Genomic DNA, 15945 nt, shown 5'->3' with positions numbered 1-15945 from the left:
CAAATGGATTCTCAAAAAGTGGCAGCTGTAGAGAATTGGGAGCAACCTCGAACCGTCACCAAGGTGCGGAGTTTTCTTGGCCTAGAAGGCTATTATAGACGGTTAGTTAAGGATTTTTCAGTGATTGCTTTGCCATGGACGAGGTTGACCCGGAAGGATGTTAAGTTTGATTGGAATAATAATTCTAAGCAAAGTTTTCAGCAGTTGAAATATTATCTCACTCATGCACCTGTTTTAGCACTTCCAGATGATAGCGGTAATTTTGAGGTCTACAGTGATGCTTCTTTGAATGGTCTGGGTTGTGTATTAATGCAACATGGTAGGGTAATTGCTTATGCTTCGAGACGGTTGAAACCTCATGAGAAGAATTACCTTACCCATGATTTGGAGTTAGCGGCTATCATCTTTGCTTTAAAGATTTGGAGACATTATCTTTATGGTGAGAATGTAAGATCTTCACGAATCATAAGAGTCTTTAGTATCTTTTTTCTCAAAGGGATCTTAATCTTCGGCAGCGGAGGTGGATAAAGTTACTTAGTGATTATGATTGCACGACTGAGTATCATCCTGGTCGTGCAAATGCAGTGGCAAATGCACTTAGTAAGAAGACTCTAGCTAGACTCAATGACATCTATGATTGTCATGTTCCTCTTCTTGTGGATTTGAGGTGCACTAGAGTGGAGTTAGGAGTGGAAGATCGAAAGAAAGCCTTGCTTGCTAATTTTCAAGTTAGGCCAATTCTAATTGATCGTGTGCTCGAGGCCCAGATGAATGATGAAGAGACTCAGGAAATCATTCAAGCAAGGAATCAGGGGAAAAAGAAAGATTTCAAGATTCGAGAAACTGATGGTATGCTTTTGCAGGAAAGCATAATGTATGTATCGAATAACGCAGAGTTAAAGAAAGAAATCCTTGATGAAGCACACATTTCGGCATATGCAATGCATCCAAGAGGCACTAAGATGTATCGTACCATTCGACCATTTTATTATTGGCCGGGTATGAAAAGGGAAATTGACGAATATGTGAGTAGGTGTGTCATTTGCCAACAGGTTAAAGCTGAAAGGAAGAAGCCATTTGGGTTGATGCAGCCACTTCCCGTTCCACAATGGAAGTGTGAAAATATTACCATGGATTTCGTGTACAAGCTTCCTCGTACACAGAATGGATATGACGGCATTTGGGTGGTAGTTGATCGGCTTACTAAGTCAGCACACTTTATTCCAGTGAGGGAAAAATATTCGTTAAGCCGATTAGCTAAGTTATTCATATCAAAGATTGTGAAGTACCATGGCGTTCCAGTTAATATTATCTCGGATCGGGACTCTAGATTTACTTCCAAGTTCTGGGTAGCATTTCAGGAGGCTCTCGGTACGAGATTACTTTATAGTACGGCATATCATCCTCAGACAGATAGGCAATCTGAGAGGACCATTCAGACATTAGAAGAAATGCTGAGATATTTAGTGCTGCAGTTTGGCGATGGTTAGTATGATTGTTTGCATTTGATGGAATTTGCCTACAACAACAATTACCATTTGAGTATTGGTATGACACCATTTAAGGCACTTTACAGGAAATCTTGTCATACGCCTCTTTTGTTGGTTAGAGGTTGGCGAAAGAGTTTTAGTGGGCCCTGAGATTATGGACAAGACTACTCAAAATGTTCAGGTAATTAAGTCTAACCTAAAAGTGGCCCAGGATCGACAAAAGAGCTTAGCAGATAAGCATGCCACTGACCGGAGGTATAATGTAGGTGATTGGGTATTTCTGAAGCTATCACCTTGGAAAGGTGTTGTGCGATTTAGAAAGAAATGCAAGTTGAGTCCTAGGTATATTGGGCCGTATATGATCATCGAGCTAGTCGGTGAGGTTGCTTATAGGCTTAAGTTACCTTCAGAGTTGTCCAAGGTGCATGGTGTGTATCACGTTTTGATGCTTTATCATTATGTTGCAGACCCTTCACAAGTGATTCCTCCTCAAACTTTGGAAATTAATCCAGATTTGACTTATGATGACGAACCAGTGACTATTTTGGATTGGAAAGATAAGGAGCTGAGGAATAAGACAGTGCATTTGGTGAAAGTGTTTTGGAGAAATCATTCAGTGGAAGAAGCTACTGATGAGACAAATGACCGGATGAGAGAGATATATCCACGTCTATTTTATGATTATTAATGGATGTATTGGTTGTGTGTAATTTCGAGGACGAAATTTTATAAGGTGGGTAGATTGTTACAGCCCGTCCAGAAATAAATTATCGATGACGTGAATTGACTATTTTACCCTTGGACATGAGTGTCGTGGTGTGTGTTATGCATGTTAGGGGTGGTCCAAACTTATGTTTTTCATTAATTTTTGAACCAAAGTAGCACTTAGTTTTTGTGGTTTTGGTTGGTGACCACGTGGACCACTCACACACACACAAACTTTTCTTCTCTCTTCTCTCACGTGCTCTCTCTCCCTCAGACTCATTCTTTCTCCTTCCCTCACATACGGATGAACAACAAATCTAGAAGAAAGTTTACAGATCGAGGGTTTAAAGTACACCATCGTGTCCCTGAGGTTCATACAAGTTGAATGGTACCATTTTTAGGTAAGAACTCATTTGAAAACCCTAGTTTCTCTTGAACTCCGATTAAGGTACTATTCATGCAAACGTAAAATCTCATATTTTTATAGATTTCAAGCTTATAGGTAGCTTAAGGAGGTCCTCACAAGGCTAGGAGTGGTTTGTTGGAAGATTTTGGATGTCGGAATAGTGAGATTCGAAGGGTTGTAGGTTTGGCCGAAGTGTCGAGGAGTTTTCCGGCGAATCCCGTGGGTTTTAGGGCTTTTAAAAGGTATGGTTGTGTTCTATTCATGTCAAGCTTCAAATTGATATAAGTTTCATGAAATTTGACTGAGAAATGGACAAGAAACGAAGGTTTAAAGAATTTCTTAGTTTCCGACGCTGGCAACGATCGTCGAATTTCTGAGGTAGGAGATGACGGAATATTCCGTCAACTTTGACAGAATATTCTTAACGGCATTGGTTAGTTTAACGGATTCCGTTACTATTTAACGGTATATTCCTAACGGGGTTAAGGGATTCCGTTAGGGTCCCTACGCGTGGGCGACCCGTGGGTGGTCAGAAAATTATTCTAAAAATATGGGGATGTTTGTGGAGTTGTGTAGATAACGTTGGTATATTCAAACACTCCATTTGAGCATTGTATGAGAAGTTATTAGCTAGTTTTGTCTATGTGCTTTAAATGACGTTTTTATAGTTATTTCGCATAGAGGGGATGCTTATCCTGAGGACGAGCGCAGTCAAGGGTGACTCGGGGGCTACGACCCTTCAACATATCAGTGAGTGGGCTTTTGGTTTTCAGTATATATTTATATACGTGATATTTTCCCAAAAAATGCGTTTAAATGAGAGTATGCCTTGAAATGCCATGCATATAAATTTATATTCTGTATATGAACTGGTATATGATGCATATTATATAATTGTTTTGTAAAACATTTGTTTTTGCCCACTCACGTTTTCTGTTTTGCGCCCCTCCAGGTTTTAGGTAAGCTCGCTGTTGGTGGCGTACGAGGATTTCGGCGCATTTGACATATTAAAATAATTGTAAGACATCTTATGGTACTGTAGGACTAGTACTTGTCTTACTGAACTGGACCTAGACTTTCTACGCTCTTATTAGGTGTATTTACAATTGTATTTCACTTTTAGCACTCTGGCTTATTAGTGCACTTTAGTAGCTTTCGGTTTTTATTTATTCGTATAACTTTTATCTTTATTGCTTCTGCACTATGCACATGGCTACGTCACCCTCACTTGACGGCCAGCATGCCTCGATCCCGGTCGAGGTGTGTCAATTATCATTTAATCTCTTGTAATTATAAACTATTCTAGCCTTACCTTTCTTCAGTTTTGAATGTTTTCTCACGATAAATGTTGCTGATCTATGTTTAGACTTAAAGGATTTAATTACTTTTAAATTTAACAACTCTTTTATTTGCTACTCAAACTCTTGTTTATCTATTAAACTACAAGGCATATCAGTTGTCTTTATGGTTAAATCTAGATTAATTATATCTAATTTTGCTAGTATTTTATTTTTAGTCCAATGTAATTGTGGGTCTTCTCCTATAATCTTAGTTTGATCTGCTAGTTGTAATAATTTTTCTAAACTCTTTGGTCTATCTAATTGTAATATTTCTATACGGTTTCCTTCTTCTAAAATTGGATATTCATGTTCAAATATTTCTTCATCAAACTCTTCTATATTATTATGCTCACTGAGATTTTCTTTTGAGTTTTCTAAATAATAACTATCTTGGCCACTAGACTCTTCCATACTTATAATTTTATATGCTTGTACAGTATTACTTTGATCAGTTATTGTAATACCTATCTTGAAAAATGTTAAGTAAGGATTCATAAATAAAAAACCTTGCAAACTTTTCAAAAAATTTAAACCCAAAATGAATGGATATGATCCTACTGGTGAAACAAATGTTAGTGGTAAATTTAATTGTTGTTTTTCTACTTTAATAGACTTATTATTAATACAATGTGTTAAATAAACTGGTCTCTCATCAAATTGTGTTATTCTTACTGGTTTTGCTCATTTTTGTCTATATTTTTCTAGTATTATCTCTTCTCTTATTACACTCTTTGTACTTCCTGTATCTATCATAGTTGTTGTTTGTATCTTATGTTCTTTTGCTAATTCTATTTCACAATTTATAGTAATTAAAGAACTATTTTTTGGCTTTTCTATACTATGTATAATATTTCCTAATATTTCAGTATTTCTTGTGATTCTGCTGAATTAATTTCTAATAATCTATTACTATAACACTTTTCACACAATATTGAATATGTATTATAGTATTTATTTGCAACCAATTTACCACACTTATGACATTTTTCTGGCCAACCTAAATTAATATATTTATATTCTTCTTCATGTTGTTCTTCTATGAATGCACACATATACTCTTCTAAATCACTATTTGAACCACTTGAATTTTCCGAATCTGAATCTATCATATTTATACTTTCTATACTGTAAATGCTCTCATTATCACTTAAAGCATCTAAACTATATATTGACTAAATATCTTCATCTTCTTCTAACTTAAACAACTCCATTAAATGCACTTTTACTCTCAACTATTTACTTAATTTTGGACATTTAGGTCTAATGTGACAACCCGTCCCTAATTTTACGTTTTTATAAATTTTAAAAGCAAGAATTGACGAAAATGCCCTAAAGGCAAGGACTTTAACTTCTATTGACCCTTGTTTAGAGAAACGTATAACTTATCCTTTTAGTGTATTTAAGTAATACTCGTCACTACGAATGCATAGGCGAAAGCCGTTTACGAGTCCGGATTATAAAATAGTCATGGACGTTTGAAGTTGGTTATTTAAGGGTAGTTAAATTATTTGAACTCCAACCTTGTAGGATTGAGAACCAATCAACATATGGGTTAAGGGGACCAATTTGATTTGGAGGAAGCGAGAGTGAGAGCCAATGAGGAAAAAGAAAGAATAAAAAGGGGGGGGGGAAGCTCCCAGCCTTCCCGTGGCCTTTCACACGCACCCACACCCATTGCGACCACCCATCTTCCAAGGCCGATTCCGGCCAACTCCGATGGAGTTTTTCGACACCACCACCACCATCTTGAAGCTCTCATTCCTTTCTACAAAACCCAACCAAGAACCACCTTGATTAACCACTGTATGAGGTGGTTTAAGACCACGAAAGTCGACAGTTCTCGTGGTGCTCCAACCACCATTTTCAATTTTCTAGTGAATCGGCAAAGCAATGGCCGATGCCACCACTTGGGCTTTGTAGCCCATCATCCCAAGAGAAAATCCCAACCAACCTTGACCTTGTTGGACCACCGTAGACGACGAATTGACGCTGGGAAGCTTTAGGCACCCGCCGGCTTTGTGGGCAAAATTGACTATCTTCCGTCCACTTTTGGACTTTGTGGTAAGTATGAAAGTTGTTCCTCTCTTTGAGATCTTCATTTCTATGAATTTTGGTAATTTTTAGAAATAGTTGAATTTTCCGGCAAGTCGGGGCGGCCAACCGCCACCTGCGGCAGCACGTGGGCCGAGGGGTCCCCTAACCTTCCTAGGCTAAATTTGAATACCTTGGTTCTGTTTGTGAAGTCCAATTGACGAAATTCCGTCGTTTGAACTTAGTCCCATTATGGTCCGCCACTTAATTATTACAGCAGTCGACGATCCGACCGTTGGATCGCCATTAAATTTTAATACATTATAGTACGTAATATTTGAGGATATTAGAAACTTACAGACTGGGAATCTGAAGTACGGATCTTCCCAAATTGGAATTGCAAGTTTGTAAAATAAAACGTTGACCACCACTTGAATTGGCAATTGGAGGAGATCCAACCGTTGGATCGTAATGAAACTTTAGTATGATGTTTTAGAAGCACAATGTGGATCTTTAGAAGTTACGAATTGTAAATCTGTCATGTGGATCTTCTAGATCAAGTTACGTAGGTTTGTGGACCCTACCTTCGATCTTTGATAGACGATTGACTTTTGGTCAATGGGCCCCAAATCATTCTAGAACATCCTTGGGGATATGTTTTATGTAGTTCCGTGTTTTATCGATAAAAACTCTGAGATGTGATTTGATAATTGTTATAGGCGACGATGGTTCGTGATGTCTCGATTTTCGTGCGAATGAGTCGTAGCGCGGACCTCAGGTGAGTGGGTTTTTTCCTTTTATTGTATATAGATATGACTGATAATTCCACAAATGCTTTTAAATTGTTCTATGCATTTTATGTCATGTTATATATATATATATATATATATATGTTAAAATACTATGGTATGGTTGAGATTTAGATTGCATTATGGTATATCTATATGCATATTATCGGCATATAGTTACTGTGAATGCTTTGAAGTACTAAGTTGAACTACGAATGGCTTGATCCCGTTTGAGGGTACGTAAGCAACCTAACAAGGCAATTAGATGCAGCCATAAAACAATCCAAATTTAACATAGTACTTGGTTTAAGGAAATAAGTTATGATGGTTAGCAGCGTAATGATTAACCATGATTTTATTCTGGTCTATCTCTAGGTTTAGTTCCGATTAAGAATGTTGGGACGTTAAAGTGGTTATGCCAAATGACGATGTGGATGCCCCGATAAACTTCAGGTGAGTACATGTTAATGTAGTGATTTCAATGTGTATGGTTATGTTTCTATGCATTTAATGTTCATTATCCTGCACCTCGATGTTAGTGCTCTGCCCGAGAACAGGGCCTAGCCTTCACGTGATCGTTCACCTCCCGCACCACACACTCACTTTGGATCCAAGGTAGGTGCCAGCCTGTCGTACAAACCACATTAGGTGGTTCCGACTCGTAGGTAACTTGCAATACTTCGCACAGTCTTCACGTGATCGTAGCACTTGAGCGTATTTATTTACACCTTGCCTGTCGTACAGACCACATTAAGTGGTTCCGATTCGTGTGCAAGATTGGTAGATGAGCTATATAGGCAACTCTGAAATAGTCGTACATGTTGCAATGAATAGGCAACTCCGACACTGTCATACAGGTTGCCTATGAGTCGTACAGGTCATTATAGGTGACTCCGACTTATGTGCTAGCATTGATTGATGAGATATGGATGAGTCGTATAGGTCACTATAGGTGACTTAGACTTATGTGCTAGCATTGATTAATGAGATATGTATGAGTCATACAGGTCACTATAGGTGACTCCAACTTATGTGCTAGCATTGACTGATGAGATATGGGGGAGTCGTACAAGTCACTATAGGTGACTCCGACTTATGTGCTAGCATTGATTGATGAGATATGGGGGATCGTACAGGTCACTATAGGTGACTCCGACTTATGTGCTAGCATTGATTGATGAGATATTGATGAATCGTACAGGTCACAATAGGTAACTCCGACTTATGTGCTAGCATTGATTGATGAGATATGGATGAGTCGTACAGGTCACTATAGGGACTCTGACTTATGTGCTAACATTGATTTATTAAGCACATGATTATTTATATTGCTCATGAGATGTTGTGTCGCAGTATATTTATGGATTTACTGTTGATAACTTTTAATTTTACATTGATACGTGGTATGATTTTTTTTAAACTATACATGTGTTACAGTGAGGGGTTATAACGATTTAGAAGGTTTTTTTAAAAAATTTTATTTCCAGGGCCACTCACCCTTGCTTTGTTTCCACCCTCCAGTTTTTTTTTAGTTGAGCTTTCTTATCGAAGAGGATTCGTGGCAAATCTTGGTATTGGAGATCACCTTCGATGGTATGATTCTCAATCCACTCTACTATGCTTTACTTATGCTCTGACATCACGTGTGAAATGGGTTCATTTCCGCTCACAGCGCACTCTTGTATTTAGACACTTTTATATTTAAATTTATTCACATTTTTCCCACGTCACTATACTTTATGACTTCGTCACCATCTTGGTGTCAGCCAGCACAACTCGATTTGAAGTCCAAGTAGACTTTCCGGGTCAGGGTGTGTCATCTAATGTGTCCAACTTCTTCACATGATAACATTTACAACCACTTTTATCTTTTGGTGCTTTATATTTTCTAATCTAAGGTCTACCACTTCTTTTCCTAAATTGTTTCGAAATATATTTTCTCTTCCTATATGTTTTTGAAAGTCTTATGCTAAAATTCGTATGTTGTTTGTATGGTTTGTATGACTTATATTTCTTTCTGTATATTTTCTTATGCTAAAATTCTTATGACAACCATACTGTCGTGGTAAATCTGTAGTTTTACAACTCATATAAAATTGTTTCCTAATTTGTCTCTTAGCTTTTATTTGGCTACACTCTTGTCTAAGTTATACATGTTGAATTCTAGGTCCTATTACAATATCATTTTTCTTTGGATGCTTTTGCCATTCATTCCAAATCTTTTCTCCTATTGGTCCTTTTATTTTTGTCATATAAATATCTAATAAATTAATATCACTAATTCTACATGTTCTTTCTATATATTTAAAGAAATCTGATGTATACTCAGCTATGTACTATAAATCACAAATTTGTAATTGTTCTAAATTTTTAATTGTTCTTATTTGTTCTTGTTCGCTTCTGTCATCTAACCTATTATGATATAAAAATTCTTGCTTAATCAAAGTAACAAAACCATTAATATTAAAATGCGTTTTAGCTATCTGATGATGTTCTAGATTTTGAACTTTCCATGACTGAAAATAATAAAAAACTAAATCATCTAAAGTATGCTCAAAATAATCTAACATATTTTGTGAATTACTAAAGTTTAACTTAATGTTGTATGTACACAACCTTTCTCCCATCTCTTAATTGTTCTTTCCCAATGTTGTAGATCTACATTATCTAAGTTTAATATATTGTCTGCTATATTAATTTGTTATAATCCACTCAAATATGGAATCCTATTTTTTCTAAGTGGTTTCATCATGCTTTCTTCAACATAATCTACTCCTGCTCGTTCATTATATTGTTCATTTGTTTGTCTAAAAAATTATTGATCAGTTCTACCTACATATCCTGGATTTTCTACTCTTATGGCACGTTTACGTAAGGAGAGTGGGACAAGAGGAATGGGAATTGCACTCCTTCTCCGTTATTCAAGTGTTTACCAACACTTGAGTGAATGAAATGTATGTGGGACCCATCTAATATGGGGAATCAGACTCCCAATTTACCCGGAACAGGTCTCCTGAACATTAGGTGGGATTTGAATTCCGGGTGAAAGCCTCTATCTAGAATCCCATTTTCTACCCAAAATACCCTTATCTCGTCTCCCTTCCACCTCTTTCTCTACTTCTTTGTGTCTTTGTGGGCAATGACCAATATCAAAGGAGAAGAAAAATCAGGAGGAGAAAACTTAGAAGGGAAGAAGAAGAAGATGGAAAAGAAAAAGTTGGAGAAGCTGAAAAGAATTGGGGAATGGGGTGGGGTGTGGTGCGACCTTCACGAGAAAGAAAAAACAATTGGCAGATGTAGAAGAAGAATCAGAAGAGAACAAGAAAAAGAATTAGAATGGAGCAAGAAGAAGAAGGAATGATCAGAAGAGGGGGAGGCTAAAAAGATTTGGGGGATCGGTGAAAAGAATTGGGCAATGGGGTGCAGTTTGGGCTCCAGGAGAAAGAAAAATAATTGAGGGATGGGGAAGTAGAGCAAGGAGGATCTCAGTTGGTTTTTTTAATATTAACTACATAAATATCTTTTTGACATTTCAAAAAAAAAAAAAGATAAACCGTACAAATTCTTTTTAATGCTTTTTTCACAAAGGTTTTTTTTTTTTTTTTTATTATCAAAAATATAAAAATTATATACTTGGAATATGGGCAATTTAGTATTTACATTACTTGGGACAAGGGCATTTTAGTAATCATACTGGTTTATATTCCGATTTTGCTGAATTAATAAACAGCTTTATAGAATTCTATTTTGATTCCAGACAGTTTTAGTAAACAACTTCAACAGGAATCTGATTCTGATTCTGCCTCATTTCATTTCCTCCTCAATCCAATTCCTCCTCAATTCAATTCCTCTCAATTTGATTACGGATTAGTAAACGCACCACTAATGTATTACTTTCTTCTACTGGATGACATTCTGCTTTCAACTCTAATAAATTATTATATTCTTTTGATCCTAAAATATGTTCTACTGCTATTTCAAGAATTAATTTTTCATATTTTCATCTGAAATTCTATGTAGTCCTAAATTATATGTCTTATATTTTTCTAAGTACTCTTCTTCATCTAAATGATCAATATCTTCTATAAGTTTATCTACAATATGATCAAAATTGTACTCAACTAAATTAATATCTAAACTATCAAAAGTCATATGAATACTCTCATTTTCGATCCCACTCTCATCCTCTTCTATATTTTCTAATTGCTTGTAATTATTAAACCTAATTGTTGCTTTACCTGTACTAATTTCATAAATTTGTACTATATCTGGTCGTCTATTTTTTGCTACTTGTAAATTAGTTAATGTCCACTGAGTTCCTTCTAAAAATCTATTATCTACGGGTTTTGCTTCTATCATATTTACATGCTTACTACCAAATGTTTGAACTAAATTTTGAAATTCTAAATTAAACTTATGATTATATTTATCAGACACTTTTCCAATATACATTAAACTAATACACAATTTTTTATACTCTCCTTTCATATTATAATTTTTTGTTCTTATGCTTACTTTAATATATTTACTAAATTCATTAATTGTCATAATATAATTTGGAATACATCCTATGATTGCTAAGTTTAAACTTAAGTCTACTTCAGCTGTTGCTATTGCTGCTTGTTGATGAGTATCCCATCTATTATCATATATGTATACTAAAGCTTTTGTACCTACTTGTGCTCTAGTTAATCCTGCTATTCCAATTAATGTTTTTCCTATATGAATATGATTAAAATGTGATTTTCTCAAGTGAGTAACTGCTTCCATACTAAGTAAATTAAGTGTAACTTCTTTATCAATACAACTAACTTCATGTTGACTGATGTTACTTACAATTCTACTTCTATTTTCAAATAAACCTAATTGATACAAATTGTATTTATTTTTCTAAGTTCTCTCAAATCCTCTTCTAATAAATTTTGTGCTTCTTCTTCATTTGGATAAATATCTTCAGCTCTAACTACTTCTTTTCCTTTTCTCCTAATGAGTTCCATTTTATGTTATCAAAATGATTTATCTTAGGTCTTCTAATATGATTGTTTGTACTTAAAGTTAAATTTTCTAATTTTTCTAACAAAGCTGGTGGAAATGATGAAGATGCGTTATGTAAAACTTGATTTATTTCTATTATTTGTTTTTCAACTTGTTCTAATTTTTCAACTAAATTTAAAACTAATTAGATAATCAAATTATTTTGTCTAATAGGGATATTACTACTAGCTACTTGTGTTGAAAAATCTGTTAATCCTACTGATTCTTTATCTAACTTACTAATTTCTTTCAAAGCTTTGATATATTTTCTACTAGTTCTAGAATCGATCATTAAACTAATAATAAATATCTATTTTATTATGCAACTTATCTACTTGTTCACTCAACTCTTTTTGCACTAATTGAATTTTTTGAATTTCTAATTTTAACTGCTCAACTATTTCTAATGATCTAATTTCTACTTGTTTAGGCTTACTATCTATGAGGTCAACAAACTATTTTATCTCTCTTTGCTAAGAAACCCTTGAATATTTTTATTATTATCTTCTAATTGAGATGTAATAAAATCTAAATTTTGTCTAATTGTTTTTATGGAATTTTTCTAAAAATGTTCTAACAACTGGTTTAACCAATGATTATACTTATTATTTTCTAATTTTATATTTTGTGCTTGACTAATAATAAGAGATACAAAACTATTCGCTTGTGAATTTTCTTCACTATGCAAAATATGATTATGCTTTCTTAATAGAAAATAACAAACTAAACTAAATTAAGGTAATCTATCATAAACTACTGTCTACATTTTTCTAAAGTTACTGCTAATTGATTTCTTAAAAACTCTCTTTCTTCTCTCAAGTTCTCTAAAGCTTGATATGTTGCTCCTTTTGCTTCTAAAACTCTATGTTGCACTTCTGTGTTATTATATTTACTAATAAATGAAGGGTGTTCAAGATAACCAAGATAAAATTTCTACTTCTTCAAAGTACTGCAAATTCTTTTAGATATGTATGCTAATCTTCTCTTCATACTAGTTATAGTTGGGTGTTTAGGACAATAAATACCTAGTGTTTGTGGTTGACAAGGTCTACAAGGATAATAATATTTGTTATTCATACAAAATAAAAGAATGTGATATCAGTTGTGTTAATGACTTCCGTCCTCAAAGTACTTTACTATTATAATTATACTATTAAAATGCTAAACTTGGCTCTGATACCAAATTCGATAAGCAAGCCTGGTTAAATAGTTACCATTATAACAACTAGACATAAAACCTTGCACATGGAACTTGACATGTTTCAGCATGACAACAACTCACAATCTAGGTATAAGGCCTTAACAACGGAACTCAGAGGTACCCTAGTTAATGTCCAGTTATTTGTATGGCAAACATTCAACTATAACAGAGTGCTCGAACAAAGTATGATCGTCAATTTAACAGGTTAATAATATAACTACAATAGTGTTTCCCTATTTTGGACTAAAAGTCTAATTAAACAAACACACTAAAGAAAGAAAAGAAAACTTACTTAAGACTTGGAGATTGCTTGAATTTGTACACTTGAACTTTTATTGATATATAGAATGTTTACAAAGATAAGTGTTTGCAAAGAAGTGTTTGCAAAGAAGTGTTTACAATGGATGCTAGGAAGGTTTCGGATGCTTGAGTGTATGAGGATTGAAGTATAGTGTGTATCTGGTGTGTGTTTATAATGAATGGAACTCCTTATATACACACTGAATGAGAATACTATGGTATTAAAAATCTTTACAAATGAATGGTGTAGACGTATCCTTGGTACTTGTCATTTGTCATTTTGCTTATACTATTGCTGAAATTGTTAGCATTGTTTCTGAAACATGGTCTAACTTATTTGTCTTCTTTTGCCTTGTTTTGATGAATAAATGTGAACTTGCTTGTCTCCTTTTGCTTTGTCTTAATAAATGCATGTCAACCTGCTGCATGGCTTGTCTTCTGGAGCCCATAACTTTGTCATTTTTTTGTATTTGCTTGATGAAGAGCATGTGACTTCTGATGGATGTTGGAGATTGGGATACTTTTGCCTTTTTTTGTCAGAAGGTTTTCAAGGGCAACATTGCCATTTTTTTAATTATTTGTCCTTATGGTTAAATGAAAGTTTTCAATGGTGTTTCCATTAGTTTTCCCTTAAAAATAACCAAGGTATTACAGAACCTTTGCCTTGTACCCCATTAGTGTCTTACAATTGCTTGCTTTTTTACAGGTAATCGAGTTTGTACATCTCCTCCACAAACTGGGGTGCACGAATTTGATTCCAACACTTTTCATATCACCTTGTAGATGTCTGCCAACATGCCTTACTTCTGTGTTCACTTAGATATCCAGATCGGGTATGTCATGAGTGATCATGCATTTTCTGTCACCTAGTCACTGTAAGAACATAATAAAGAAAGCCTTTAAAGGTGTGTTTCTTGGTATTAGACAAGTTTAACTACACAACTATTGATCTTTATTTTACTAATTGGGTTGCTACTTATGTTGGATATGCATTATTCCTACAGGGCATAGCAAATTTAACTTTGTTACCCCATTAAACTTTCTTGGAGATGCTCTATGCTTTATAATCTTTGGCCTCCTCAAACTTCAAATCCTAGCTCTACGTTTGAAGGATAGATTGTGTAAATCCTAAGTAGAGATAAATTAGGAATCCTTCGGGATCTAGAAAATCTTTCATATTAAATTTTGTAATACTTGGAGAACAAGTTTCTCTCCTCCTTATACTATAAATAAAAGCATAAGGTCTAGGGAATAACATACATAATTTCTCAAGACACTTTCTCCATCTCTTTCACTCTATGCAGTGCACCCTCTACCTTCATCAGTTAAATATAGACCCACTGTTCTAAAAATCCATGCCTGGGCGGCACTAGACGGCTGGCCACCGCCCCTATTAATGCCTAGGCGTTTGAAAATTAAGAAATGACACCTAGACTTGCAGAGGCGCCCACCTAGATCACCTAGTCACCCGCCTAGGTCGTGACTCACTTAGACAAAAATCAGATAACTTTCATTTTGCATTGTATTTTTTTAGTAAATTGTAATAGACTTGTTACATACTTAAATGAACACACATTATATGTTTGTTTCCTATTTTTTCATTATGTTCCAATACTTCATAATATACATGTCATTCTAGCTTGTTGTTTATGATGAAATTATATATATTTTAAGTATAAGTAGACACTTATTTAAATGAAATATAATAGATTTACTTAGATCCACCTAATCCGCCTAACCACATGTCTAGCTGCCTATGCCCTAACCTCAGCTCGTTGCCCGACTAGCTCCTAGCATCTTTTAGAACCTTGTATAGGCCACAGTACCTCAAGCCTTTACAGTTATCACATCTCAATCCTACTAACAGTCATGAAGTCCTTGTAAAGCATTGTGACTGTTTATAGGCATTATCAAATACCATTTGGAAGAATGTTCATAATTTTTAATTTTTGTGAAATGACACATGTTACTGAGTGATACAAAAGACAAATGACTGAAATTAAAAATAAAAAATTTAACAATTGTAAAATATAAATGTAACAACTAAAATACTCATAACACTAAGTATTATGCAGCATCATATCACATCCCGTAACTTTATTAATAGTAAGACTATGGAGAAGGAAAAGAAAGAAGCTGAAGGTTGGTGATAAAATAACAAAATTATCTGTGATGGCAATTGGAAGGCACGTGTTGTGTAATTGGGCGACAGAGGCTAGAAAGTCTCACCATTAAAATCATCTGAGAGCTGTCGGCTTGGGCGGCAGTACTGGTCATTTGGTTCCAGTTTCCAAACTCAAAAATCTGAAAACGACAAAGCAAAGGCACAACGCTGGGGATTAGTTTAACTACGCACTACTGACTTCCAATGTTTCAGGAAATAGCCAAAGTTTTTATGGTTTCCATGCACCAATATTTTGGCATCTTGTCCTTCAGTTTTTTACGATTTTGTTTCCTAGAACAAAATTTATAATATTTATATAGAAATTAACGTTAAATTATGAAATGATTGAGTGTGCATAAAAAGTTTTACTTTGAAAGCATCTTTTTAAATTATTTTCTTCTATCAATAAACTTTGTCTTCTCGTATATGTACGTATATATTTTCCAATGTTTTGTACTTTAATTTTTCATTTCTATTTTCTTATCT

General features: G+C 34.7%; 1 protein-coding gene across 1 annotated transcript; it reads left to right on the top strand.

The window, feature by feature from the left end:
• The first annotated feature begins 1130 nt into the window (after positions 1 to 1130).
• Positions 1131 to 2178, top strand: LOC139189502 (uncharacterized). The gene is made up of 4 exons (XM_070808463.1): positions 1131 to 1187; positions 1278 to 1485; positions 1577 to 1671; positions 1777 to 2178. The coding sequence occupies exons 1-4, from the start codon at positions 1131 to 1133 to the stop codon at positions 2176 to 2178; spliced, it is 762 nt and encodes a 253-aa protein (XP_070664564.1).
• Positions 2179 to 15945: the final 13767 nt, after the last annotated feature.

The sequence above is a fragment of the Malus domestica genome, chromosome 11 (genome assembly GCF_042453785.1).
Source record: "Malus domestica chromosome 11, GDT2T_hap1".
NCBI classification, from domain to species: domain Eukaryota; kingdom Viridiplantae; phylum Streptophyta; class Magnoliopsida; order Rosales; family Rosaceae; genus Malus; species Malus domestica.
This window is presented reverse-complemented; position numbering and strand designations above follow the sequence as displayed.

What these genes read in the sequence shown, in the direction of transcription:
- LOC139189502 (XM_070808463.1), top strand. Translation starts at nt 1,131, where the DNA reads ATGGATTTCGTGTACAAGCTTCCTCGTACACAGAATGGATATGACGGC. An exon ending in GATATGACGGCATTTGGGTG is followed by an intron (nt 1,188 to 1,277) that starts GTAGTTGATCGG and finishes TTCATATCAAAG; the next exon opens with ATTGTGAAGTACCATGGCGT. An exon ending in AGTGCTGCAGTTTGGCGATG is followed by an intron (nt 1,486 to 1,576) that starts GTTAGTATGATT and finishes GGCACTTTACAG; the next exon opens with GAAATCTTGTCATACGCCTC.